This window comes from Xenopus laevis, chromosome 6L (assembly GCF_017654675.1).
Source record: "Xenopus laevis strain J_2021 chromosome 6L, Xenopus_laevis_v10.1, whole genome shotgun sequence".
NCBI lineage: Eukaryota > Metazoa > Chordata > Amphibia > Anura > Pipidae > Xenopus > Xenopus laevis.
In genome coordinates, this window is record NC_054381.1 from 28,951,843 (window position 1) to 28,978,509 (window position 26,667).

The 26,667-nt window shown below is 37.6% G+C and overlaps 1 protein-coding gene across 6 annotated transcripts; it reads left to right on the plus strand.

The window, feature by feature from the left end:
* The first annotated feature begins 158 nt into the window (after window positions 1-158).
* On the plus strand, window positions 159-23,068 carry slc25a40.L (solute carrier family 25 member 40 L homeolog). Of its 6 annotated transcripts, none has more exons than XM_018266535.2 (11): window positions 159-750; window positions 5,884-6,058; window positions 6,908-6,967; window positions 9,307-9,413; window positions 10,203-10,270; window positions 12,322-12,446; window positions 15,476-15,649; window positions 16,984-17,093; window positions 18,625-18,706; window positions 19,020-19,100; window positions 20,840-23,068. In XM_018266535.2, exons 2-11 carry the CDS (start codon window positions 5,959-5,961, stop codon window positions 20,956-20,958), a joined length of 1,026 nt encoding a protein of 341 aa, XP_018122024.1. In that variant the 5' UTR covers window positions 159-750; window positions 5,884-5,958; the 3' UTR covers window positions 20,959-23,068.
* Window positions 23,069-26,667: the final 3,599 nt, after the last annotated feature.

Genomic DNA, 26,667 nt, shown 5'->3' on the forward strand with positions numbered 1-26,667 from the left:
AGTTGATGCCCTTGAAAGTCACCCGGTGTCATTGTTCCACAGACAATACCCATTTTTCTGAAGTACGACTAAAAAGGGCTTCTCCAAACAGTTTACTGGAATGTGCTAGAGCGAATGAAAGGCTACAAAATGAAAGACCTCAAACCACGTGACTTGAGACTGACAGCCGGGCTACGTATACAGTGTAGTTCAAATCTATCTGTAATTGAGCTTGGGGTTTTCTCATAACGGGATGCTGGGAGTTAATCAGAACTTTGTATAAATTGCAGACTTTGCAACACTGTATTAACATATATAAAAACAATATACAACACTAAAAACGATGCTGTGCCCTCTTCCATCATGGCGCCGTAGGCTTGCAGTGCCCTCGTCTGTGGGCAGGAGCTGCGTGTGCTTGTGTAATAGTACAGTAAGCGGCTTGTCCTGGGCTCACATGCTTCCATTTACGAGGTTATACGTACATGTGCGATTGAATGCCGGCTTTCTCTGCAGAAAATGGGCTGTGAGTCTCCTGCTCTGTGAGTTCATTGCTGTAAAATGATGGTGGCCCCCTATAAGAGCTTATAAGGACAGAGTTTGTGGCTGCAAGAGGGTCGCAAGGACCTGACACCTGTGGAAATTTAAAGAATACACTTGTGTGTATCTCATGGGTTCCTGCTGACGCTGTAAGGACAAAGCTCAACATTTCTTCTCTTCCATGAAGCTTTCTTCTGAAAATTATGTTACTTGCCTTTCTGACTGCCACTCAAGGTTAGACTGACAACTTTCTTCTACTCTTTGCATTCCTACAAACAGCTGCTCAGCTATAGAGACATCAACTTGTCTATCTGGTGGGTCAACTTAATATAGATAATATATATAAAATTCAAAAAGGTAAGGTGCATACTGGGATCCTTTATGTATTTTAAAAGGTACATTTTTATTAAATACATGTTAAAAAGGGTCAACGTTTCTGTCTGCTCCTGAGACCTTTATTAAGACCAAGATTTATAACTTTGTATTCAAGAAACCAGCACTCCCATGTAAAAATTCTCAATTATTTATTATGTTGTACCAATGTCCATTGGTTTAACGTATTAAATAATTGAGAATTTGAATACAAGGTAATATAATTTAATCGTGCAACCCGGCTATATAGGCCACAACAGTGTTTGCCTTGGAGTGCGGATACTCACTGGACTATATATATATATATATATATATATATATATATATATATATATATATATATATATATATATATATATATATATATATATATATATATATAGGTTTTTGTTAAATTAATATATATATATATATATATATATATATATATTTTTATAAATACTATGGCTGTATGTTGGTGGTGCTCTATCCATAAACCTTGCTGCTTGACTTGGTTCCATATAGTAAAGAAGTAGGATGGCACACACTGTTGCAATCTTGCTAAAACATAAGTGTTTTGTTTGAGATTCAAATAAAACACTTATGTTTTAGCACAATTGCAACAGTGTGTGCCATCCTACTTCTTTACTATATAGTACCAAAAGGTGCACACCGTTTACTATGGAACTGCCCGGGTGCCCGCAATAGAGGGATAGATACTTGTGCGAGAAATAGAGTTCAAATAAAGGATTTAACTTTTTTGCACTATACAAAGTCCCGTGAGTGTCGCTATTTCTCACACAAGTGTGTATGTATATGTGTGTGTGTATATATATAGATATAGATATAGATATAGATATAGATAGATAGATATAGATATAGATATATATATAAAAACACGTTGGTTATCCGCACTCCACTGTGTTCAGCAAGCAACCCAGGTGCTACTCAGAATCCGCATAATCAATAATATATTCCAAAGTAAATGAGTGCACACTGGGAACCTATCGACAGGTTTAGTTTAAAAGCATAATTTTATTTAAATAATTAAAAAACAGGCCTGTTTTTTAATTATTTAAATAAAATTATGCTTTTAAACTAAACCTGTCGATAGGTTCCCAGTGTGCACTCATTTACTTTGGAATATATATATATATATATATATATATATATATCAACAAGGGAAAGTTGTGCTCACCACTAATTTTTAAAAAACCATTAGGCGGGGGTGGAATTCCCAAAGGTGCACTCTGTTTCCTGTGTAAATGCCCGGGTGCCAGCAAACATGTAATGGTATATCTGCAGGAATAGCGACAATCACGGGACTTCTCTGAAACTTAACAAATGTGGTACTTTATTGGAGACTCAACGTTTCGATCCCCCACAGGGATCTTCGTCAGGAGAATACAGACGAAGATCACTGTGGGGGATCGAAAATTTGAGTCTCCAATAAAGTATCACATTTGTTAAGCTTCAGAGGAGTCCCGTGAGTGTCGCTATTCCTGCATATAGTCAGTATGATTTATATTATCACCCTTATTGGTGTTTTAGTTGATTTTTAGCAATTTAACAATCAATTAATGTTAAATGAATTGTTTATGAGTTAGAAATTACAAAGCATACACAATATTTAAAAGAAAAATCAATCGAGTCCTAGTTTTATTCTATTTAAGCTATTTAATTAAGGTCAAGCACTAGCACTTTGTGGGACTACTTATTAAGGGGGGAACTAATATATATAGAATCACGGGATTAAATGGTTTAACTGAAATCGAATTATATAGTGATAACATGTATTTTTGTGTGTGTTTTTTCTGATCAAAAAGACGGGGATACTTTCTTTCTTTTCTCCTATACAGTATGATTTATATGTTTGTTATGCTTGGCTATATTAAAGGGGTGGTTCACCTGTATGTTGTTATAAAATGGCCAATTCTAAACAACTTTTATAGTTTTTTAATTAATTGCCTTCTTTGGACTCTTTCCAGATTTCAAATGGATTTAAATCTAAATGGTAAAGGAAGGAGAACTCCAGCAGACTCTCTGGAAAACTTTTATTGTGTAACCACAACCTGGAATAAAAGTTTTGTAGAGAGTCTGTTGGAGTTCTCCTTCCTTTATTATTTTGATTTACTGACAGTGCAGTAATTGGCACAATTTAATTGCAAACAGAACATTCAATTCCTCATCAGCTGTACAGATCACCAACAACCCTTTACTTTGGTTTTCAAATGGAGGTCACTGACCCCATCTAAAAACAAATGCTCTGTAAGGCTACAAATCTATTGTTATTGCTACTTTGTATTTTACTCATCTTTCTATTTGGGTCTCTACTGTATATTCATATTCCAGTCTCTTATTCAAATCAATGCGTGGTTGCTAGGGTAATTTAGGCCCTAGCAACCAGATTACAGAAGCTGCAAACTGGAGAGTTGCTAAAAAGCTCAAATGACATAAATAATAAAAAAATGGAAACCAATGGCAAATTGTCTCAGAATGTCACTCTACATTATACTAAAAGTTAACTTAAAGATGAACCTTTGTCACCAGTATGATCACTTGGCAAAGGAACTTCATCAGCAATATATTCTGGCACTATATACAATCTAAAGATTAAAAGTGTCTGAGAATATCAATCTCTACATCATACTAAAAGTTTAATTTAAAGTTGAACAACCCCTTTAATTACTTAGGGGCAGATTTATTAAGGTTTGAGTTGTGTTTTCCAATGAAATCTGAAAAATACTCCATCTAAAACCTGCCCTGTCATGTAGGCGTCAATGGCAGAGGTCCCCGATTCAAGGTTTTTTTCCCCCAAAAATTCGTTCAATTCGAGTTTTTGGCTTTCACAACTCGAAATCACAGAATCGAGTTTTTTTTCCGTTCAAATGTTTTCTTAAATAAGATACCATTCTATTTGTGAGTTCATTTGAGGTATAAAAACATCTCTAACATTCAATCTTTGATAAATAACTCCCTTAGTGTATACCTTAGCACCTTGGCATTGGAGACTGCTGTGCAAAGGAAAAATATGGACAAATTCTTCAGTTGCTAGTTAGAAATATGTATGTGCTGTCCTTCAGCTGCTCTACTGGGAATAGTCTTTTATATTGTTTATGATGGGAGAGTTAATATAGATGCACCATGTTTGTACATTGTTACAATGTTACACATATGTAGGTCTAAACTTCCTTTGGACAAAATAGTCGTAGAACAATTCCCTACGTGCTCTCATTTATACATAGTTTAAAAAATGTTACATTCTCCATTTGATGTATGTAATCAAAAGGGTACACAACTAGTAGCTCATGAGCAACATGTTGCTCAACCAACTTGTTTGATGTTGCTCCCAGTTGCCCCAAAACAGGTGCTTATTTTTGAATTAACGGTTTCAAGGCAAGTTTTGGTTGCATAAAAATCAGGTCTACGGCCAAACAAAAGCTCTTCTACACTGACAGTCTACATAGGGCTAACAAATGGCCATTCACAGCACTTATTTTGCACCACTCCTGAATATATTTCATGCTTGTGTTGCTCCCCGACTCTTTTTACATCTGAATGTTGCTCATGGGTACAAAAGGTTGGGGACCCCCAGTATACAATAAAGGTAGTACAGGTATCGGACCTGTTATCTAGAATGCTAGGGACCTGGGGTTTTCTAGATAATGGATTTCATAATTTGGATCTTCATACGTTAAGTCTACTAGAAAATCATGTAAAAGTTAAATAAACCCAATAGGCTGGTTTTGCTTCCAGTAAGGATTAATTATATTTCAATTGGGATAAAGTACAAGGAACTGGTTTATTATTACAGAGAAAAGAAAATTAATTCTTAAAAATGTGATTATTCAGATAAAATGTAGTCTATGGGGATGGCCTTTCCATAATTTGGAGCTTTCTGAATAACGGGTTTCCAAATAATGGATCCCACACCTTGTGTAAGGAAAACATTTTCTCCCTTGGGCCTGTTAGCATTTTATTTTGTATCGGTTTTGTGAATCCGATTTATCGGAATTTAACCTCCAGTTAAATATCTCACTAAAAAAGTTATTTTGCATTATATCAGTGCAGTAATGGTCCGTCTGATGAGCAATATTATACTGTATGGCAAAATTAAAACTTTTGTTCCTTGTTCCAGTTCTGACTTTTCCATATGAAAGTCCGGGGATTTTATAGTAACAGAGGCGGAAGCTCACCGTAGATTAAAGTTAGGTTTGGCTGCATTAGCTCCAATTGGATCTTTCTTTTGGGCGAGTGAATATTTTCATTTTATTGAGAATATTTTTCTCCATATTACTCAATATAACTCACCCTGGTAAAGAGCCATGCTTTCTATACATTCTTTTCCCTGTCTGTCAAGTATTAGAGGCTTAAATAAAACTTATAGGATTCTTAAGCTATTAGGCCCTGGTTTTATTTATACTTTGAACATGTTATGGGGTTTCTTGCAGTATAGTATAGTACCTCATATATTCAATATGATTCAATGAAAAATCTATTGCTCAATACTAATTTATTTTGCATCTGTATCTCTCGGTGTGTATGAATCCAATTAAGTCCATAAAGCAAATATTTGAAATCTATCACAGGGAAAGGGTGCTTTTGATTTTTAATATGCAGATAAAGTGTATTACAAATTACATTTCTGCTATAAAATCACATTCAATGTAGCTTTTTGTAATGTTAATGGCTTGTGTGTATATACCCACGTGACCTGTGAAGCAGGGGAAGGTCTAGGCAATTTGGACTGATTTCATCTTGGCATGAGGCTTGCAGCACCATTATGCTGGCAGAAACAGAACCTCCCAACCTTGCTCATTTGAGTGTCTCTGAATTTCTGGTAAGGCTGATGCGGAAAAAGCAAAGCATGAGCTTAGTTGTTGTATTCATTATCACTGATTTACCAGCTGTATCTGTTTAACTCTGTTTATTATATAATCATTCTCTTGTTCCCTCACGAGGCTTCCTATGCATGTCGCCAATCACCATTTAACTGTTTTGATTTTTTTTTCAAAGGGACATGTGTGATTGTCTATGGTGAAATTAACGGAAACAGTACATTTATAGATATTTTTTACTTCATGCAGCAAGATGCAGAAAAATACAGAACCAGCACAGGAAGCTGTTCACATTACCCCCAGCCAACAGATGATTGCATCTTCAGTGGGAGCCCTTCTTACATCTTTCCTTGGTAAGGCATATCCACATAAGGATTTTGCTAGTATTGGGTCAAATAAGTATTATTGTGTTGATGTGAATTGTTATATTTATCAAAAGGCGACGTCAGAAGAAGGTGTTTTGTTGCCTAAGCAAAAATGCCTCCCATTGCGGTGAAGACTGCGAATCGAGTTCAAGCTGCAATCTCACCAAATATCTTCTTTCTGCATTTTTGTGCAAATCTGTCATTTAAATTTTTTTTAACATGGCTTTTTACAATGCGGACGTATTTTCAGATGTTTTAATTATTCCAGAATCCCAATTCCCATTATTCAAATCCCTGGTAGAATCATTTTTGACACCGAATATATCATTTCACCCTTGGATAAACAAACCCTTTGATCTAAGCTTTCTGCATGCAGGGGTTAGTCATTGTATTCTTGCATAAGAGTTTATTGGTCAAAGTTTTATAGTCCATTTGCGTGTGCTAGACCTAGGGAGTGCCAAGGTCGTAAATTAATTAACCTCACTGGCAGCAAGATATCATAATAGTATTCACAACTAAATATAGGTTGGTAATATTATGCCAAGCAGAGAAGCTGTATATTCCATTACTTGTTAAAAAACAATGTCCCAACTATAGCCTAAAACAGCTTGCGGGTGCTGGTAGTTGTGCATATCTTTCATCTGCTTGTTCTTACACACCGGGCAGATACATTTGCCCTCTGTACAGTGACAGGTGCATGCAACTGGAGTAAATGACAGAAAGTAGAAGCAATATCTGGCAGTCAGATGTGTTTCTATACCAATGGAGGATCCACAACACCTGAGGAGTTCATTTGTCATACCACTAATGTTCTATTTTCTTTGTGTCTATGTGTAGTTACACCTCTGGATGTTGTGAAGATTCGGCTACAGGCTCAAAGCAAACCTTTTATAAAAGGTACAAGGGGTGGAAAGGTCATCATTCTTCATGATTTAAATGTATTGTTTCTGTAATCTCAAATTAAAGGAGAACTAAAGATTAACAAAGAAGTAGGCTAGCAATTCAACAAATTGGACTTTTGTACCAGTCCAAAGAGACCTATAGCATTGAGGATACTGGGTATGACTTTGTTAGCGTTGTATTCATGAAGGACGGATAGGGGAAAGCATGTTAGGGGTCCCTCCTACCTTGCAAGGTAGAGAGAGAGGCAGGCAGTAGTGATGTGCGGTTTGAGAAAAGCTCAGTCCCAACCCGCAAACACCTGACCTGTGCCTGCTCGCACTCTGCTTCCCTCCTCCTTTTATAGATCTGTGCTGACTCGCCCCTGATGACATCACAAAAGGGTGGGGCAGGCACGTGTCTATAAAACCGAAGTAGGAAGATGGCAGTCTATGGTCAAGGGAGGGGAGAGCTGGCATAAGAACTCAACCCGAACCCACCCGTTACCAGCAAACGGCGCAACAAGGTCTGCCCGAACCCACCAGCCCAACCGCGGTTATCGGCCCGGTCCGCACATCATTAGCACGCAGTAAGGACAGGGCTGAGCTGCACCTCTTTAAACAGAATTTTTGATCTGGTTCTCAGTGCAGAGAGCAGCAAACCCAGGGGCGAAAGTGCTTTGTGAGTGAGCACTAAGGAGTTTGCTCTTGAACTTGTGCCCCCGAAGAAGGTAATTGACCATAAAGTTTAAATCTAAGATTTTAAATGATTTAAACATTAAAGGAGAAGGAAAACTATCAAGACGGTTTATTGCCAATAGATTAGCCACAACAGTGCAGGCTAGAACACCATTTTTATTCTTTATTCTTTAGAATGCTTTTCCTTACCTGAGTAAACAGCTCTAGACACTGTCTCTGTTTGTTTAGGATAGCAGCTGCCATATTAGCTTGTTGCAACATCACTTCCTGCCTGATTCTCTCCCTGCTTGCTCATAGCTCTGAACTCAGATTACAGCAGAGAGGAGAGGAGCAAACTGAGCATGCTCAAGCCCCAGCCTTGGAGGTTTAAGCTGAAAACAGGAAGTGTGAAACAGGAGCCCATGTAAACACAATAGAAGGAAAAAAATGCAGTGTTTCTTTTGACAGAGGACTCGGAGAAGCATTACTTTGAGATTTTACTAGTGTATTTACGTAGACCTTTCTGACAAAGCTTTCCTTCTCCTTTAAATCTATTTAGGTTCACATTACATGGCAGCTCAGAACCCAGTGCATTTTCCAGCAGAATTTTAAAATCCCCACTGTAGCACCAGATAAATTTTAATTTTTTTGCTTTTCAAAAATACAGCTGGCAAAAGCGTACTGAGAGTGTGCCGTGTCACTGACAATGCATAAGTAGGCCTATCAAGATCCAAAATGAGGATCTGCTGTGGAAAATGTCATTGTTGTAGGCTTAGATTGCTGCTGAACCTCTTGCTGATACAGAATGTTCAGTATATAAAATTATTATTATCATTAACCCATATTTTTAAAGTGCCAACATATTCTGCAGAGCTGTACAACTGATGGGTGTACACATTAAGCACACAGATTAGATGCTAAAATACAATCAATAATACAATATAAGATGCATTTCCAGCCATAATCATTTTTAGGCTTTAGTTGCACTTCTATGCTGCATAATAAACATTTCAATAAAATTAGATTTTGATAACCTTTGTTTGTGATCTGCAGATAAAGGTATAATCATATTTATTATTATTATCCTATTATTACAATACACAGTAGGACCAATTTCAGCAGAAGCTATCTATGTTTTTTTGGATTGTGGGAGGAAACCAGAGCCTATGGTAGAAATTCACACAAAAACGAGCAGTACTAATAAACTCTAAATACTGTATAATGTGCTTTTTCTTGGGATCAAACAGATACCTTAGCTCTTAGGCAGGAGTGTTAGCCACTCGGTTACCATCAGAACAAATCCTTGTATCCGGTGGCCATACACGGGGCCGATATCGGTCGTTTGGACCGATTTGACAGCTTATCTGCCTGTGTATGGGGGCTTCCGACGGGTCTTCCCGATCGATATCTGGCAATGATATCGATCGGGAAGGTTGGATTTTTACCCGACCGACCCATCGGAGCCCCTTGGCGCATCGTAATTCGATCGTTCGGCCATACGGCTGAACGTTCGAATTACCCCCGATATAGCCATGCCGTTAGTGGCATATCGGGGAAAGATCCGCTCGTTTGGCAATGTCGCCAAACGAGCGGATCTTTGAGTCTATGGCCATACAGCCATAAGCCAAGTTTTTGTGTTTGTTTAAAGCTAATATTGCTTTCTGATTTTTTTTAACTTAGGAAAATGCTTCGTTTATTGCAATGGTTTAATGGATCATCTGTGCATGTGTACAAATGGGAACGGAAAAGCGTGGTATAAAGCACCGGGCCATTTCCGAGGGACCATGGTAAGGTGATACTGTGATATTTTCTTCTGTAATGGCTATCTCTTTATTATATTTTCTATAGGTATTGGGGTGGTTTATTTCACTTCAACAGAGCGGCTCAAACAATGGCTTTGTATATAGTGAAAGTGATATCCTACATTGGTATATTTTGAAATTTCTCCTGTACTATAAAAAACAAAAGAGGCTCTTAGGCATGCACAAAAAAAAATACATTTGCTGGTTCAGGAATTAAGTTTTATATTGTAGAGTGAATTATTTGCAAGGTAAACCGTGTCATTTAGAAATAAAACCAAAAAATTTGGGTGAACAATTTATTTGTTGTTGGATAGTTTTATATCTATCATGGCATGACAGTTGCTGGCAATGCTGCTGCTACAACAAAGCTTTTTTTCTGTATCTGTATCCTAAGTTGTTTAGCTTATGTTCAGCCATAAACGGGTGTTGAAGTCTAGAAAAATAAAACTGCAATAAATTGCAGCAGTTTTTATTCATACAATGTAATTTACATCCTTCTTTCTCTACTGCAATGCTGCTTCCAAAGTAGGAAGTGAATAAATGAAGTGCATAATTACAGTTGTGTGTCCAGTCTCGCTTGCAAATTCTTTGAGGTATCAATGGACACCACACAAGTTTTAGTAGCTGCTTCAGTCATCCAATCCAGTTCATCAGGACTTTTCACATGGATATGGCTTCTATTCATGCAAAGAAAAGTTACAATTTAGTTTTATTTCTGAAGACATTCTACAGTTTTGGATTAGACAGTATTATTAATAACATTATTTATTTTAGGATGCTTTTGTCCAGATAATAAGGAGTGAAGGAATCAAGTCCTTGTGGAGCGGCCTGCCTCCGACTCTGTAAGTATTTTGTTGATTCGTTCTCAGTTATAAAATATATGTAGAAACAACTTTGGAGTTTAATAGACTTTTAAAATGGAAGGGAGATAATCATATTACCAATGTAAAACTGCTTATATCAACTAACACGGATCTTTCCGTACTTTGGATCTTCATACATACTAGAAAATCATGTAAACATTCAATAAACCCAATAGACTGGTTTTGCTTCCAATAAGGATTAATTAGATCTTAGTTTGGATCAAGTACAAGGTACTATTTTATTATTACAGAGAAAAGGAAATATTTTTAAAAAAATGTAAACATTTGCTTATAATGAAGTCTATGGGAGATGGCTCATAATTTGGCATTTTCTGGATAATGGGTTTCCGGATAACCAATACCGCACCTGTGATAAAGTATGGAGGAAACATGGAGTTTTTGCAGTAGGCAGTCACCAGCGCATATACACATTCTCTGGGATGTAATTATGGTACCCTGAAAATTTGCAATCCATTTGACCAGTGCAAAGGTGTTTATTGTTGCATTCTCCTTCCTATCTATCCATTATCGTATACTCTTACAAATTTCTAAGCAAATAAACGCAGTCTTGATACACTTCCCAAAAAACTTACCAAGGGAGTTTAATAGAACCTTTAGAGACACTGATATTACATATGCTATAATTTTGTCCCTGGGAAGTGATGCCAGTGTGAATAAATGTCAAGGAATATTCGAATAATGTAAGAAATTTGCACAAGGTCTAGTAACTTTCAGCAACCAATTTAATGTCTGCTTTCAAACAGGTGACCGGTATATGCTACATCATGATGGGTTGCTATTTGTTCCTAGACCTAGTACAAACACTTAAAGGGGTGGTTCACCTTCAACTTAACGTTTAGTAGGTCATAGAATGGCTAATTCTAAGCAACTTTTCAATTGGTTTTTCAATTATTTTTCATTATTTGCCTTTTTCTTCTGACTCTTTCCAGTTTTCACACAGGGGTAACTGACCCCAAATAAAGACAAAAAGGCTGTAAAGATACAAATGTATTGTTATTGCTACTTGTCACTACTCTTCTTTCTATTCAGGCCTCTCCGATTCATATTCTAGTCTTTTACTCAAATCAATGCATGGTTGCTAAAATTACAAACTGGAGAGTTGTTGAATAAAAAGCTAAATAACTCAAAAAACACAAATAATAAAGCATGAAAATCAATTGCAAATTGTCTCACAATATCACTCTCTACATCATGCTAAAAGTTACTTTAAAGGTGAACAACCCCTTTAAAAATTTATCATAATTCCCCCATAGTTATTTGCCTGTGCTACAAATGTATTATAGCATATTAAAGGAGAAGGAAAGGCTAAAATTAAGTAAGCTTTATCAGAAAGGTCTATATAAATACACCAGTAAACCCTCAAAGTAATGCTGCTCTGAGTCCTCTGTCAAAAGAAACACAGCATTTCTTTCCATCTATTGTGTACACATGGGCTTCTGTATCAGACTTCCTATTTGCAGCATAAACCTCCAGGGCAGGGCTTGAGCATGCTCAGTTTGCTCCTCTCCCCCTCCCTCCTCCCACCCCTGCTGTAATCTGAGCTCAGAGCTGTAAGTGAGCAGGGAGAGACTCGGGCAGGAAGTGATGTCACACCAAGTTTATATGGCAGCTGCTATCCTAAACAAACAGAGACAGTGTCTACAGCTGTTTACTCAGGTATGGTAAAGCATTCTGCAGAATAAATATAGCATTCTAGCTTGTACTATCTGTTGGCAATAAACTGTCTTGGAGCTTTCCTTCTCCTTTAAAGGCCATTTAAGCACAGTCAGCACTCCAGGTAGGGGAAAACCGTACTGGTATTGATAGTGGTGTGACTAGGAGTTGCTTATAGCTGTGGTGCAGACCCCAAACGTTGCACATACCAAAATATAGCTGTGCACTATGGGGCATCGTCATCAAACAGCTCCAGTGAGAAAAGCATTATAGGTTTAATAGTCGCCCTTTATATAGTGCATCAGCAGAAGCCAATTCCATTAAAATTGATTTGTGTTACTTGTTTCTATTTGCAGTGTCATGGCAGTGCCAGCCACAGTCATTTATTTTACGTTCTATGATCAGCTACGGGTCATTTTGATTCGGAGGATGCCAGAAAGGGCAGAGATTGCTTCTCTGGTTGCTGGAGCCACTGCTAGATGTAAGTCATTTACAGAGTCTCTGTTCTGCAGTGCAATCACATGCCAGACTGGCTGGAACTCAGGCCGTTATTCATGTGCAGCCGCTTGGATAGGAAATCTGTTCCCTGGACAGCCATGTGAGCTGATTATCAATAGGAAAAGTCATTGCTTCTGTGTGAAAGTTTATTTCATACCATGCACAAATATTTGGTTAAAGCTTTCATGGCCTTGAAAAACTTATTTGTAATGTGCAGCTTTAACTAACTAGATAGCAGGAGTCCAATTTTGTACTGGTAATTTCGTATCTTTCCCAATAATATGCTGTTGTGCTTTGTAGTAGCCTTACAAAAGAGACCAAATGCAGCTTTCTGTTCAGCAGAACAGAAAATGTAATGGTGGTCATAGACGCACCAATAATATTGCACGAAACAACTTTTCGTACTATATTCAGTGCGTGTATGGGAATTTTTGATCCGGCGCCTTTGAAGGCATCCGAACATAGGCTATTGTTTGTGCTAAAATGTCAGATACAGGTACAATTCTATTTTTTCTACCTGTATATCTGACATATCAGCTCTAGACGTGTATTAAAACGAACAATCTTTCCTGGAAAGATCTTCATTGTAACGTCTATGGCCACCTTAAGAATAATGGTACATCTAGAGGCCCATTTATCAAAGGTCGGATTTATTTTTAATTTGAATCTACTCACAATTCGACTGGGAGGTTATGTAAGAAAAAATTAGACTGTGTAATATTCGATCAATTGGTTCCAACCTGAAAATTTGAATCATATTCGATTCGTATTCAATTCGTACAAATCGAGTTTTTATCCCGAAAACAAACTTGAATGTCAGGAAGGCTATTAACATCTCCAAATGGCTCAACGGACCTCTGCCATCGACTTGCACATGAACTTGGCAGGTTTTATGTGGTGAATATTCGAGTTAGGACTGTTTCCATGGTCGAGGTGTGATAAACCTCACATTTGCATTTACATTCAAATAGGGGGATTAAACTCAAAAATTCGAATTTACTATTCGACCCTTGATAAATCTGCCCCTACTGTTTGCCAATATTTATCAACATCACACTTGTGAAAATCTACAGTTAACTTAAATGTGATAGTTGTATAGCTGTATATTTCTAATTGAGCAAGTGAAAATTACTGGGGTTATAATAATATTAAGCAGAGTTTACACCTCCTCATGTAACCCAACCAGATGTTTGCTTTCAAAGAGCTGACCTATAAATAGTACCTGCTGATTTGTTGCTAAGGGTTACTAGACCGGTTACTAGACCTGGTTCTAACACTGTGATGTTTATTGCATTACCCCTTTCAATTCTAACATATTTGTGTTGTTCTCTTTTCAAACTTATGACTTATATTCTTCTTTATGGCATCTTCCAAATAATTTAGATGGCCTGATGACTATGGTACCTGTGCTTGCCAATAGTATGTAAATTGATTCTTTAGTGATTGGCCAGTAATAAGTTCATCCTGCTGCTGGGCATTGCATAAAGTGAAGCAGCCTGTTATCTCTATATATGTAGAGACACAGGAGTGGTTTTAGAAGCAGAACTGCTGATAAAAAAAGTAGCAAAACCCATGGCACACATGGGTCATAAATAGCTCTTAAAGGACAAGGAAAGTTAAAGGGATCCTGTCATCAGAAAACATGTTTTTTTCAAAACACATCAGTTAACAGTGCTACTCCAGCAGAATTCTGCACTGAACTCCATTTCTCAAAAGAGCAAACAGATTTTTTTACATTCAATTTTGAAATCTGACATGGGGCTAGACATTTACATAGTTACATAGTTAAATTGGGTTGAAAAAAGACAAAGTCCATCAAGTTCAACCCTTCCAAATGAAAACCCAGCATCCATACACACACCCCTCCCTACTTTTAATTTTGTCAATTTCCCAGCTGCCCCTGGTCATGTGACTTGTGCCTGCACTTTAGGAGAGAAATGCTTTCTGGCAGGCTGCTGTTTTTCCTTCTGAATGTAACTGAATCTGTCTCAGATTCTGTTTTGAATCTGTCTCTTACTATTGACTGCTGTTCTTAGATCTACCAGGCAGCTGTTATCTTGTGTTAGGGAGCTGTTATCTGGTTACCTTCCCATTGTTCTTTTGTTTGGCTGCTGGGGGGAAAGGGAGGGGGTGATATCACTCCAACTTGCAGTAAAGAGTGATTGAAGTTTATCAGAGCACAAGTCACATGACTTGGGGCAGCTGGGAAATTGACAATATGTCTAGCCCCATGTCGGATTTCAAAATTGAATATAAAAAAATCTGTTTGCTCTTTTGAGAAATGGATTGCAGTGCAGAATTCTGCTGGAGCAGCACTATTAACTGATTCATTTTGAAAAAAAGTTTTTTTCCCATGACAGTATCCCTTTAAACTAAAGAAGTAGCTAAAAATGTTGTATATTATGTTTTGGGCTTCTGTGCCACCCCAGCCCTTTAGCAGTAAAGCTCTGTGTCTCCAAAGATGCCCCAGTAGCTCCCCATCTTCTTTTCTGCTGATTCACTGCACATGCTCTGTGCTGCTGTCACTTACTGAGCTTAGGGAGCCACTCACAATATACAGTACACATAGAATAGAAATATCACAATAAAAGGCTGATTAGTAATTAATACTGATAATTACTACATGGCAGCACAGAAACCAATGCAATTAGCATCAACATTTAATAATTAGCCCTGTAGCATCAGCTACAGGCCAACCTAATTTTCTGTTTGATAATTTGCAACCACCTCTAAGTTTTCCTTCTTAACAGCTGCTCAGAGCCCACTGAGCATGTGAGTGTCACAGACACTTTCCAAGATGGTGACCCCCTGTGACAAGTTTGAAGTCCTGGATCATTGCTGCTATTGAGAAGCCGAAACTTTAGGCTGGTGCAACAAGTTCAGTATATAAAATATGGCATTTTTAGCCATATTCATTTTTAGGGTTTAGTTCTCCTTTAATGCCTTTCTGTACAGTAATGCCCTTCTGAAGTTTTTTCCCTTTTCATTGATCTTAACTGTCTTTCTTGTCAGTGGGGTCAGCAACACTAATAAGCCCACTGGAACTGATAAGAACCAAGATGCAGTACCGACCACTGTCCTACAAGGAGCTCATGATTTGTATCCAAAGTTCCTTGGCCAAAGATGGCTGGCTCTCACTCTGGAAAGGCTGGGGGCCCACAGTGCTTCGAGATGTCCCTTTCTCTGGTAAACTAGTGAAAATCTTAATGAAATATGTATTTAAATGCTGTTGTTATCATTATACATTATTGATAGAGCCTACGAGTTACAGAGAATGTTGAATCATTCACAGCAGTCCTTGCTTTCCTATCACAGTCAATTGATTCATAAACCAATTAACCTATTACTTTGTTTTCAAGCTGTGGGAGGAAACCAATCACTCAGAGAGAACCCTCATACAAATCGTCCCCTGACTGGATATGCACTGGAAGCCAGGACCTGCTTGCTCCATTAAGGAGTGCAAATACTGTTTTGGGTTTATCCTTTTTCTAAGGTGAACCTGACTGGTGGGATCCCAGCACTGAATGTGGAAAATAATTTTTTGCTTCACATACATGTAGGCATAAATACAGCAAAACAGTTTGCTGTTGGTAACTGCACTTATTTATGTTCACTATGTGAATAAAATATTACCTGTATAAAAATATTGTAGCATTGTAGTTGCACTATATTGCCTCTAGATGGAGACAGTGATGAAGGAATGGCCTCATTAGATTTCTAGTAAATCCTAAAATAGTTGTGGATGGAAAATGGCTTATACAGGTATAACAACATACTAATAAAACAGCACCCTGATAATAGCATAGTTAGTAATGGGTTGCTTTTAGGTACTTTTCATGGGCCAAATGCATTTTGCTCAGGTAGCGAATGTCTATCCCAGCTGTTGGGGCAGTTGCCTAATAAAAGCAATGCATTACAATGTATTCTGCAGGGAGATGTGCACATATTTCTGATAGATATTATTCTGTATTAGGTGTGGATTTTCTGGGCAAAATCTGCCCCTCGTGTGCAGTGACAGGCAGATGACACTCATATTATTTACTGCACACACAGGCTGTTAGTGGAACATATATGTGGGGTTTTTTTTCCCACCCAACTGCCTAATTGGACTGTACCAAGATTGCTACCCAATAGTATTTACTGTGATAATTCTGTTATGGAGAGCATTTGAAATTCTAATAACAAGGTGTAATTAGAGGAAAATCTAATTATTCTAATTGTTCTAATTATTCTAATTCTAAATTGTATGACATGCAGTAAGGAGCCAATGATCTGTTCTAATGTTTCTGCCTTATGCAAAATGATATATCCCATAGACAATTGCAATAGAGGATGCTGGTACTTGTAGTTCAGTACCACCTGGTGGACCACTGGATTCTGTCTCTGTTACAAAAAATATAACAGCTCAGTAAAATATAACAGCAAAAATATAACAGCTCAGTATTTTGGGCTTAAAATATATTTTTATGCAATTAAGTTTTGTCTCCTACTGTTAAATTTGAATACGTATTCCTTTATAGCACTGTACTGGCACAACTATGAACTTGTGAAGCAGTCGTTATGTCAGAGATACAACACCTTGCAGCCAACATTTGCAATCAGTTTTACAGCTGGAGCTGTGTCGGGCTCAGTAAGTTATTTTATTTTTGCTTTTAGTTTTTGAAAAAAACATTAAAGGGGTTATTTATCAATATCCGAATTTATGTCAATATTTTCTGCTACAAACTCTGATCAAATCCGCTCAGGTTTTTTTTTTACTACATTTTCCCAAAAATCTTCCTTGCCGGGAAAAAAATCAGATTTTCACGTTTTTGGATTTTTCCATCAGATTTTCATGATATTTCCAGAATTTCCACCCTAAAACTTCGGGGTATTGCACGAAACCCAGCGCACATCAAAAAATCATTGGGACTTCGCCCATTTTTTTAGATTCTGACTTTTCCATCCTCGGGTGTTTAATAAATTCCAAAAAATAGATTTTTTAAAAGTCCGATTAAATAAAAAAAAAAATCACAAATTTTTCGTGATTTTTGCATTCGGAGTTTAGTAAATAAACCCCCCAAGTCAGATTATTAACACTGTAGTGGTTACTGTGCTAGGGTGTCACTGTCCTGTTGAATCTTGGCTCTGCTACAGAAGCATTTGGGGACAAGTGGCCAACTTATCATACTGACCTGGCTAGCATTCTTTGGCTAACATGGTAAAATAAACCGATTTTTGGTCATAGCACTTCCATTTAATATCTATTGCACCAAAGACAGTGCTCTCCTTGTAAGGAAATCCAATGGGGGCCCGGCAGTGTGCAGGCATTGGGGGCTGGAGTGAATTATGGATATCTTAAAGGGGTAGTTCACCTTTCAGTTAACTTTTAGTATGTTATAGAATGGCTGATTATAATTAATTATTAATTATAATTATTTGCCTTCTTCTGACTCTTTCCAGCTTTCAAACGGAGGTCACTGACCCCATCTAAAAACAAATGCTCTGTAAGGCTCAAATGTATTGCTATGCTATGTTATTGTTCATCTTTGTATTCATATCCCAGTCTCTTATTCGGATTTATGCATGATTGCTAGGTTAATTTGGACCCTAGCAACCAGATTGCTGAAACTGCAAATTGGAGAGCTGCCTAATAAAAAGCTCAATAACTCAAAAACCAAATTTTTAATTTTAAAGGTGAACAAACCCTTTGATGAATAAGCCCTTGATGAATAACTGGCCCCTTTAGAATTGTTGTGAACTGCTATACAATGCTACCTATGATTACTTGTATAATGATAACTACTTTATTTTGTGATAGAAATATCCAGCTACTTAAAACCTATATTTGACCTGACATAATCTGCATGCAGTATTGCTAAAAACAGTAATGACATTGTTGTTTTGGTTTTGTAAAATCAATAAAACTTTACCTTTTAATAAAAAAAAAAAAAGAGTTCAGAATTTTTGAATGTATTATATGTTCGAACCTTCACAAATATATGTTAAGAACATTTATAAAAGGGATCATATCTGGACAATATGCAGAAGGTGTTCCTTCACTAACTATCCTGCACTGTTATTTGATGTTGGGGCTTGATGATTAACATATATGCATCACTTATAAGAGAGCACAGTAGAGGATACCCACTTATCTGATATATATTCTCTGTAATCAACAGATTGCAGCAATAGTCACTTTGCCTTTTGACGTGGTGAAAACAAGAAGACAAGTTGAGGTTGGGGAGCTAGAGGTTTTCACTTGTAAGTACCGCAATAAAATCATGAACATGTGCGCTTATATATCAGATAGTATGTGTTGCACCGAATCCACTATTTTGGATTCAGCCGAACCCCTGAATCCTTCGCAAAAGATTGGGCGAATACCGAACCGACATTTTTTACTTCCTTGTTTTGTGACAAAAAGTCACACAATTTCCTGGATTCCGTTCAGCTTGGTAGAAGGATTCGGCTGAATCCTGCTGAAAGGTCGAATCCCGAACCGCATCCTGGATTCCGTGCATCCCTAGTTATGAATGACATTTCATCCAATGCTTTCTTGTATGTTTATTTTTAGATTCTCATAAAAGATCCTCATCGACATGGAAGCTGATGAGTGCTATAGTGGCTGAAAATGGCTTTGGGGGGCTGTTTGCTGGTGAGTACATTTAACACAATCCATGAATCTGAGAGATACTAAAATGACCAACAATATTCCCTGTTGTGGAACGGAATAAAATAGGTATTAGGGCTCTTACTCACGAGCGGTTGTAGCTGCACTCCCCTGCGTTCCGTTTTTCTGCGTTCAAGGGAGCACAGGAATAGACGCATTACGTTTTTTCCAATGGGGCTGTACTCACGTAGGCGGGTGTAGGTGCCGAACGCAGGTTGAGACGCAACATGCTGCATTTTTCCTGCGTTCGGTGCCTACACGCGCCTGTGTGAGTACAGCCCCATTGGAAAAAACGTAATGCGTCTATTCCTGTGCTCCTGGAACTCAGGGGAGCGCAGCTACAACCGCTTGTGAGTAACAGCCCTTATAATGTGTGTCCTGTCTGTTGCTGGATTAAAATTATACAGCTGTACTAAATATTGCAGAACAGAGCAAATTACAATTTTTTCATTGTCCACCAATTCAAGAGATGAAAGTAATTGTGGGAAGAAAAAATTTAATCACATTTTCTGGTTAAAAGCAAACTAAGTTTATATATGTGCCAGAGATACTAGTAGCAATAAAGGGAATGTATAGATCAGGGGTGCCCAAAAGGTATTTCGGGATCTAGCAGTAGACCTTTAGCTGGTGATCAGTAGATCTCAAGACACTGACAACAAATGACTTGACTAAATTACCCTTCTATTTCATGTTTTTCATTCAAATGAATGTTAAGGTTACAGAAGAAATAGTCGTTTTTGTAAATATAGCAATATACACTTTCTTATAAATCAATATTAAAGTGATATTTCCCATGGAACAGAATGCTAACAATGCTTTTATGGATGTAGATAATAATACAACAACCTCACTAAAATAGACCTCGTATTTGGGTTTCGAACGCGTAGAATCAAGTTTTTTCCATTCAAGTTTTTTTATATTAATTAATGTACCATTGGAGTGTGAGTTTCATTTGAAAACTCAACATTTGAACTTTGATCAATAACCCCCTTAAATGAGAAGGAAAGGTTAAATCCAAGTAAGCTTTATCAGAAAAGTCTATATAAATACACCAGTAAACCCTCAAATTAATGCTGCTCAGAGTGCTCTGTCAAAAGACACACCACATGTCTTTCCTTCTATTGTGTACACATGGGCTTCTCTATCAGACTCCCTGTTTTCATCTTAAACCTCCAGGGCTTGAGCATGCTCACTTTGCTTTCTCCCCGCTGTAATCTGAGCCCAGAGCTATAAGTGAGCAGGGAGAGACTCAAGCAGGAAGTGATATCACAGCAAGCTAATATGGCTGCTGCTATCCTAAACAAACAGAGCTTCTAGAGCTGTTTTCTCAGGTATGGAAAAGCATTCTAAAGAATAAAAATGGTGTTCTAGATTGCACTGTTGTGGCAATTGCCAATAAACTGCCTTGGTAGGTTTCCTTCTACTTTAATATATAGTAAAAGTGAATGATATTGGCGATATTGTTACCTATGATAAATTAAACCTCATTATATTTATCCGGAGTGCTGCCTGAACTATTTCTATGAAAATTAATGATATGTTTAAATAAGAAACTCTGGCTTTCTTGTACCAGTCTTACTTTAATTCCTATTAAAATATAATGATTCCCTGTGACTGCACTGGGTCTCACGTATTCCTTAGGTTATGTCATAGAACTCCAGGAAATGTATACTTTTTTTTTTAATATTTAAATTTATTTTAACTTCTTTATTTTCCCATTGCAGGTCTTGTACCCCGATTAATCAAGGTTGCACCTGCTTGCGCCATAATGATCAGCACCTATGAATTTGGAAAGTCATTTTTTCGGAAGCTAAATAATGAAAGACAGCTGAAAAGCTTGTGATTTAAATTTTGGCGATTGGTCAAACATGTCCGTTGTGGCTTGTGTATTGCTAAAAGATCTTCTTTGAATCTGAAAGGAACAGCCAGGGTTATAGATTTTCCTATAGCCAAATCTGGCAGTTTACTGAAGGAGTCAGACTAACAGTATGCTACATTCTGCCTTGTGTGCTTGCACGTGATCCCCCTGACAGTTTTATTTTTAATAATGTTGTGCCTTCAGACACGAGAGAAAAATATTGGATTTTTATATACTCCACATTGTGCCATATCTGTATACCGCCATCTTAGTTTTTTTTCTGATTGCAACTATTTAACTATATCATTTTTTATAAATCGTCCTAATTTCCCCCAGTCCAGTCATTCTTTGTTTATTGTTATTATAAAAGGAGAGGACAGTAGTCCCATCCATGGAGTTGGGGTGAGCACAGAGTAATTGGAAATGGCAGAGAGCAGGCATTAGATAGTTTCCCTTTTGTTTGCTTATAAAGCAAGACTCCATAAAGCCATATCTAGTATCCCCTGCTCGGGCTTGAGGTTAGAATATTATGTTTCTCATCGAGCACTGGCAGCGAATCTCATTTACTTTTTCTTCTGTAAGTAGCAGCTACACAATCCTCATCCTTTGCTTTCAGATCCATCCCTTTATTAATTTGTGCCATAGAACTGTTGTGTTTTGTCAGATGTCAAACTCATAGTCTTGCTGCTGCTGTTTCTACAGCTCACACGTGTTAGCTGAGGATGCTCGGAGTTGTACTGCACCAAAGTTAATGGACTGCAAGTTTCAAAACCCCAGATCTGAGGAATATAAGGCTTTGCTCTCCACTACCTGTTGTACTGCTTTAATAATAATAACTAATGCCCCTGAAGAAGCTGAGTTAATCGGCGAAACGCGTTGGGCGGCATTGGTGGAAGGTGAGAAGTCTAGCCTCCACCCTTTCCCTACGTAGCTAGGTAGTGTCAGCACTTTGGGGCAGAAAACGGAAGGGTGGGAGCGGGTGATGCTACCCTTTGATTTATGCACATTTGGCTCTAACTGGGTTTTGCATTCAAGCATATACTTACCTCATTGGTCCACCATTTGCAGTTTTTAACTAAGTGTTTTTTTATGGACAGTTGTCCAGCACTGCTGTGATTTTTCAACAGCAGTGGGTGTGTGGTTTTGAGCGCTTTGCAACTTTTTAATCAGTAGATTAAATGTTACGTTTTAAATTAACTGGATACATTGTTGAGATTTGACACTGAACTGGTTTGCTTTGAAGTATAGGGTGGATACTTTTACACATAAGTATCCCTCTAGCTTCAGTGTTTTTGTTATATAAGTTTATGCTTTTTCAAACCTGCGGTGTCCTTTAATGTAACTTATTTACCTATGGGCTCCTTACTTTTCTGTGGTACTGCTTTAATTTAAAGTGAATTGTACAGGTTTTTTTGTATAATTGTCATTTTATGGTTTTAAGGTAAAAAAAAGTATAGGATGGAAAATATATTTATTAGAATGACCAGAAAATAACTTATTCCTACATTTTCCATTTGTTACCGTGGAGATGTACAACTGGTTACTGCATATGAAAATTCTGTACCAATTGCCCCAGTGTTGCCTAATTTTTTTATGGCCCAACATAAACTCTAGTATGTTTGAGGCCTTCATTCCCGAGCTGTTCTGGCAGAAGGAGCTAGAAGCCACGGTCTGGCTTTGTACTGTTGCAGTAAGAACTGTGGCAATCAGCAGAGATTTTCTTAGGTGAAAACTGTTGCATTATACGTTTTTACAAAAAGACTCTTTATTTTTATTTAAAGCCATAATGTGGAGAGGTTTATGTGAAGGTTCTTAAGAAAATGAAATGTTATCTGACCGATACAGTAGATCGAATAGTAAATGTGATAAGCTGATTCTGCAATGAAGGAGTTATCGTGGCCGATCCTGTGATGCTAAGTATAAAATGAATTCTTTGATTCAGCAGGAATCTCGGTGTAACATTCTTTAGGAGTTTCAATCCAGCTATCAAGCACTTATATATGTAATATGTATCAAAATATTATGTACTATTCTATACACCTAGTTTTTTTTCTTCCCTTTGAAATGGTATTAAACTTGTTTGTGTAAACCTCAATGTCCTTATTGTGCCTCTTTGGCCGTTGCTAAACTACAAGTCTCAAGACCACAAATGGGACTTCCCTAGGTTTTTAGTAGAGTTTCTAAACTCGTCTGTTTGCCCACTGTGTGTGTTAGAGTTCTTCAACTTTTAAACATGGAATGTAAATGGGAAAGAGACAAACTATACAATTATTTAACTAACTAACTAAGTTTAATGCGTTTGTTTGAGCTTAGCGCTGTATACGATGGGCCGGGTGACCACGCCCCAGACCTTTAGCAAGGGGAGCAAAACACCAGAAAACTTCAAAAGAGTCTGGCACAAGCCTGGACCCACAAAGTAGTAAAGCCGGAATCAGATTGTAAAAGGGTCGAAAAGGCTTACATTTTATTTTCCATAAATAAAATGTAAGCTTTATTACTAAGTGTCCTTGGTAGACACGAAACACGTCAGGCCTTGGTTCTTAATTATTGAAAATTTTAACCCTTTTACAATCTGGCTCCGGCTTTACTACTTCGTGGGTCCAGGCTTGTGCCAGCCTCTTTTGAAGTTTTCTGGGGAAAGAGACAGGTAGGGGAACAAATCTGTTCCATGGGAGATGTCCAGATCGTTCTCTAGGGCACAGTCTGTAGCATTGATGAGTATATTGGCTGATTGGAATTGCTATGAAGTAGTGTTTTGGGACTTTAAGCTATAGTGCTAATAATTTTGGCAGCATGCAATCAAGAATAATGTACATTAATGCAATAAATATAACATTCATAAATATAACAATCCTGTTAGTAGCCTGTCAGATCCAAGACAGATGTGATGACCTGGAGTAGGCAGAGTTTTGGAGAAACTCACACTTGAGGCTACCCAACCTGGTAAGATGCTGTTGTTCCTAGTAGTCTGTTAGCCCCAGATATGTTCCTGAGGGGCCACTTTTTTCTCTTTGGACAATTCAACTGTGGAGCACTGGCAGCAGACTGTGATTGGCCTATATGTGCCTCTCATTGGCCAGCTAAAGGTGATTAGATTCATTCCTGTCAGTTATAATCACAGTTGTTTCTTATGCATGTATTCAGTGATACAGAGATATCAGCCCAGCACAGTCGATGTTTTCTACCCATGAATCACAGAAAATTCCTTGTCAGCCATGTGGAATTGACATGATGTTGTAGGGAAAAGGACACCGTACTGAGTATGTACATTTCAATAATTCCAGAGCTGCACCTGCAAATGTGAGCAGGAATATCACATCCCTGCCCCCTTACCAGCATAAGTACCCCCCCAACTAATGATGACAATTTGGCCCCTAGCAACCAGTTTGCTGAGATTGTTAACCAGAGAGCTTCTGAATAAAAAAAACAAAACAATAAAAAAAATTTAAATTTCTCAGAATATCACTCTCTACATCATACTAAAAGTTAATTGTAACCCCTTTAATTGACTGCAATTGATGGATCACAATTGTTTAGACTTAATGGAATCTATGTGACTACTGGCATCTAGTGGTCTTAGTCTAAAAGCCAGTTCAAAACCAAGTCATGAATTCCTGAAAATTAAAATTCAGTGCATTAATCCTCAATAGTTTGTGAACCTTAGGGCCTTATCAGCTTTTCTTGTCTTGTCCCTATCCACTGCCATTTGTAGATGTTGCCTTTACCTGCTTTTTATACCTTTCTGGCCACAGAAGCGGTCATATTTATTTTTTTGCTATATTGCCCTGTGTAACTACTATGTGAAATCCATTCTCCACTTTTGCTCACTACACAAAATCTAATACATGCATTCCCTACTGTATACTGGTGCTGGTTGGTTCCAGATCGGTGGCATTTTGGGAAAATGCTTATTTCCTGTACAAGATTTTTCTGAAAGTCCTGCTTGAAGGAGGTGATTTTTGTTAAACATTTGCTGCTCAGAATGTACAGGTATGGGATCTGTTATCCAGAAACCCATTATCCAGAAAGCTCAGAAATACGGAAAGGCCGTCTCCCATAGGCTCCATTTTATCCAATTATTCCACATTTTTAAAAATGATTTCTTTCTACTTGATACAAACTAAGATAAATAAATGATGATATAATGAATCCTTATTAGACGCAAAACCAGCCTATTGAGTTTATTTAATGTTTACATGATTTTCTAGTAAACGTAAGGTATGAAGATCCAAATTACAGAACGATCCATTATGTGGAAAGCCCCAGGTCCCGGTCATTCTGGATAATGGGTCCCATACATGTACTTGGAACTGATAAAACAGCTGTTTTAACCTTACGACCAAAAATTGGACCATGCAGAGGAACATAAACGCAGAGGTTCTTGAAGTCTAAAAACCTCCCACCTGTTGAAAAATGTACCATGGACAATCACCAGCAAGTAGTTGTGTCTCTGTGTTTTATTCACAGCAGGGTTTTCCACATATAGGCATTTTTTCAATCCACACAATATATGAAAATAAACAAAAGTAAAATTCATTATTGTGACAGCAAACTGGTTCACTGACAGCCTGAATACCCTAGAAACCAGTTTTAGACAGGGCCTCGGCCACTATTAGGGCAAATTACAAATATTTTTTTCACAAAAGGTTTTTTTTTTTAAACAAAAACTGAACAAGCTCACCCCTATTTCCTGGACAGAGCTCACTCGCAGCCCCTCCCTTTTCCCTTAGGTGATGACTCATCAATCCCAAAACCTATTCTTTTCCAGTGACAGTAAATACAATGCCAGTTATTCTCCACATTTGATCCCATAGCTCATTTTAAGAGAGATATAACTTTCCTTTAATGTCTTCCCAGCTATTGTGCCACAATATACACTATTTATTTATTAAGGGTCGAATTTAAAACTGAATTTTTTTACGGTCAAAACTGTCCAATTCGACTAGGGAATTATCCAAACTCTATTGGAGTTTTTTTTAAAAAAACTCTGGCCATTTAAAAATTCAAATTCGACTACTCGCCACCTAGAACCTGCTGAATTAATGTAAAAGTCAATGGGAGATGTTCAGTGACCAATTTGGAGATGTTTGTAGCCTTCCTGACATTTGAGTTTTTTGGAGAGAAAGTTCGAATCAAGTTTTCGGTTGAATTCGAATCGAATTAGATTAGAGTTTTCTGGTAGGTAAAATTAGTAGTAGTAGATATTCGATTTTTTTTAATAAATAATCCCTCAATCGAATTTCAAAGACAATCAAATTTAATAGAGTTAAAAAAAACTCTCATGAATTCGAACTTTGATAAATCTGCCTCTTTATATACAGAGGGGTATCTTGGGTCATGTGTCCCGTAGACTTAAGGAAAGTATTGAGGGGCTATACCAGTATATAAAGGAAGCGAATCTCTTTGGACACTAACTAAACCTATTACTATTAGGGATGGGCGAATTTGGGGCGTTTCGTTGGAAAATTGGCAAATTTCGCGCAAAATGGCGAAATTCATTTTTGACGCTTTTTTTGGACACCTGCGTCCGTTTTTGGCAAAATTGCGCCTGGCGAATAAATTCGCCATCACTAATTACTATCTATAGCTGCATTTTTACTAGAGATGCACCGAATCCAGGATTGGGTTTGGGACTCGGCCTTTTTCAGCAGGATTCGGCCGAATCCTTCTGCCCGCCGAATCGAATATGCAAAT